The 2,891-nt window shown below is 41.0% G+C and overlaps 1 protein-coding gene across 1 annotated transcript in view; it reads left to right on the plus strand.

Annotated features, from left to right (window-relative positions):
• The window catches only part of LOC140679438 (general transcription factor II-I repeat domain-containing protein 2-like), a 1,579-nt gene extending 1,011 nt beyond the window's left edge, over nucleotides 1-568 (plus strand). Inside the window, exon 2 of the mRNA XM_072914860.1 lies at nucleotides 20-568. Coding sequence (XP_072770961.1) covers nucleotides 20-568 — 549 coding nt within the window. The remainder of the gene's footprint in view (nucleotides 1-19) is intronic.
• Nucleotides 569-2,891: the final 2,323 nt, after the last annotated feature.

Raw genomic sequence — 2,891 nt, forward strand, 5'->3', positions numbered from 1 at the left:
TTAAACTGTGTATCTACAGGAGGAACTACTCCACTTCCCCAAACTTCTGGAACTGACCAAAGGAGAGGGAGATCATCAGTGCCATTTGGAATTCTTGGAAAAACTCATTGCAAATTTCAAGACTCGCTTTGATGGCTTCATTTTGGGAAAACAAGTCCTGCTGTTCATTGAAAACCCATTCCTGATCAGAAATGTGAGTGCGTTCTCTGCAGAAGCAAAACAAGTCTTCCCATGGGCCAGAGCTGCTTCACTGCAGACTGAGCTCATTGACCTCCAAGAAAGTGTCGCACTGAAAGAGGCTCAATGTGACGCCATCACCTTCTGGTCAAAGCTGGTCATTCCTTCCAAGTTCCCTCTGCTGCATAAGATGGCCTGTCACATCCTCACAATGTTTGGCTCAACATACAGCTGTGAGTCTGCCTTCTCTACAATGAACATTGTGAAGAACAAGTACCGCAGCAGACTGACCAATGAACACCTGGATCAGTGTCTCCGCCTGGCCATCACACCTTTTGTGCCAAAGTTCAAAGTCTTGGCTTCAACCCCAAGAGCCCAATTCTCCCATTGAGCAGCTGTGTTTTACACAATGGGGATGTACTGTACCATAGTTATATTTGCGCATGAATGAGATCTGTTGAGGTCATTTGTTTACCAGGGATAGGAGGGTTGTGTTTAAAAGTATTTATTTTTTGTTAAAACTGAAAGTTTTATTTAAGTTCTTATTTATTTTTGTTTCAAAGAAAATCTTTCATGTATTTTATTGGATATTTATTTTATTTTTGTTAATTTTTAGAAAATGTTAAACTACTACCTACCTCCTGCTACTATATAAGCTTGACCGATAATAAACGGACCCAGCCTGTTTCAAAAAAACATTTGTGGACCTTCAAGATTTGTACTTGAGGACCCCTGATATATATATATATATATATATATATATATATATATATATATATATAACTTTTTCTCTGTGTAATAATCCATCCATCCATCTTCTACCGCGGGGGTAGCAGCCCAATCAGGGAAGCCCAGTCTTCCCTCTCCTCAGCCACTTCCATAAATACTCGGTCCCGTCCATCGCTACTTGCAGCTTTAATTATGCCTAATTATTGTTGTGATGCCCCGCTGGATGCATTAAACAATGTAACTTTACCATGAATTAACGTGGACCCCGACTTAAACAAGTTGTAAAACTTATTTGGGTGTTACCATTTAGTGATTAATTGTACGGAATATGTACTGTACTGTGCAATCTACTAATACAAGTTTCAATCAATCAATCAAAAACAAGGTTTTCCAAAATAAGAGAACAACTTCAACTCCAGTTATGGAAAAAAGTGCCAACATGGCACTGCCATATTTATTATTGAAGTCACAAAGTGTATTATTTTTTTTAACATGCCTCAAAACAGCAACTTGGAATTTGGGACATGCTCTCCCTGAGATAATCCTAATACCCACTGCAACTATGGGAAATACTATACTTAGAATTTCATAAAGTGCATTATTTTTAATTTTTTTTAAACATGCCTCAAAACAACAGCTACAAAAACAATGAAGGCACACAGCTTCAGTCCAGAGTATACAAGAGCATACTCAACAACCAGCTTCCTGGTTGCAGCCAGAAACTTAAAACCAGACTAACCAACATCAACATCAAGGAGGGTGACTCCCTCATTACAGACAAAATGGAGGTAGTAAGCAGACGTAACACCTTTTTCACCAGCATAGCCACAACTCTAGTCAACAAGCTGTCCCACCACTCTGGTCGCTTTGGTGTAGAACACATTAAAGCCTTCTACAGAAAGCTAGGAGTATCTAACAACAATTTCAAATTAGAAATGGTCACAGCTGATGAGGTGCTTAAAAAATTGAGCGTGCTCCACCCAAACAAAGCCACCGGCCTTGACAATATCCCCTCCAGATTCCTCAGGGACTCTGACTCCACCATTGCCCCTATCATCACGCACATAATAAACGTCTCAATTGCTCAAGGCCAAGTACCAAAAGATTTTAAGATAGCAAGAGTAACTCCCCTCTTTAAAAAAGGAAGCAAATTGGAACCTGGCAACTACCGACCTGTTTCTATTCTCAGTTCCATTTCGAAAGTAATGGAAAAAATTGTTTATGAACAGGTTGATAGTTACCTTGCCACTAATAAACTCATGTACAAATTCCAATCCGGCTTCAGAACTAACCACTCCACTGACACATGCCTTTTCTATCTGACCGACCACATCAAACACGAGGTGGACGCGGGCAAATACTGCGGCATGGTCATGCTGGACCTTCAGAAGCCCTTTGACACCGTTAACCACGCTATACTGTTGGATAAGCTCAGAGCAATCGGATTTGATAAAACCTCATCGAGCTGGATGCAATCTTACTTGGAGGGGAGGGAACAGGTGGTAGAGGTGAACGGCACCGCCTCCTCTCAGTAAGCTGTGGAGTCCCCCAAGGCAGTATATTAGGGCCTTTACTGTTCCTAATATACATAAATGACATGTCATCAGCATGCGACTGTGAATTGTTCCTGTTTGTGGATGACTCAGCCCTACTGGCATCCGGCAAGGACAAGTCACAGGTGGAGAAAATCCTCAGTGCTGAACTCCTTAGTATTTTCACCTGGCTCGCTGACAACAAGCTATCCATACACTTAGGTAAAACGGAATCCATTCTATTTGGGTCCCACATCAACCTTAAGAAAGTCAATGACTTCACTATAAAAGTGGGTGACATTGTTATCGCCAGGAAAGATGAGATCACCTACCTAGGTTCCATTCTAGGGGCTAATCTTTCCTGTGATAAAATGGCAACCAAGGTAATCAAAAAGGTCAACCAACGAACAAGATTTCTATATAGAATCTCCTCTCTGGTCAACAAAAGCACCA

This window comes from Nerophis lumbriciformis, linkage group LG01 (assembly GCF_033978685.3).
Source record: "Nerophis lumbriciformis linkage group LG01, RoL_Nlum_v2.1, whole genome shotgun sequence".
Lineage (NCBI taxonomy): Eukaryota > Metazoa > Chordata > Actinopteri > Syngnathiformes > Syngnathidae > Nerophis > Nerophis lumbriciformis.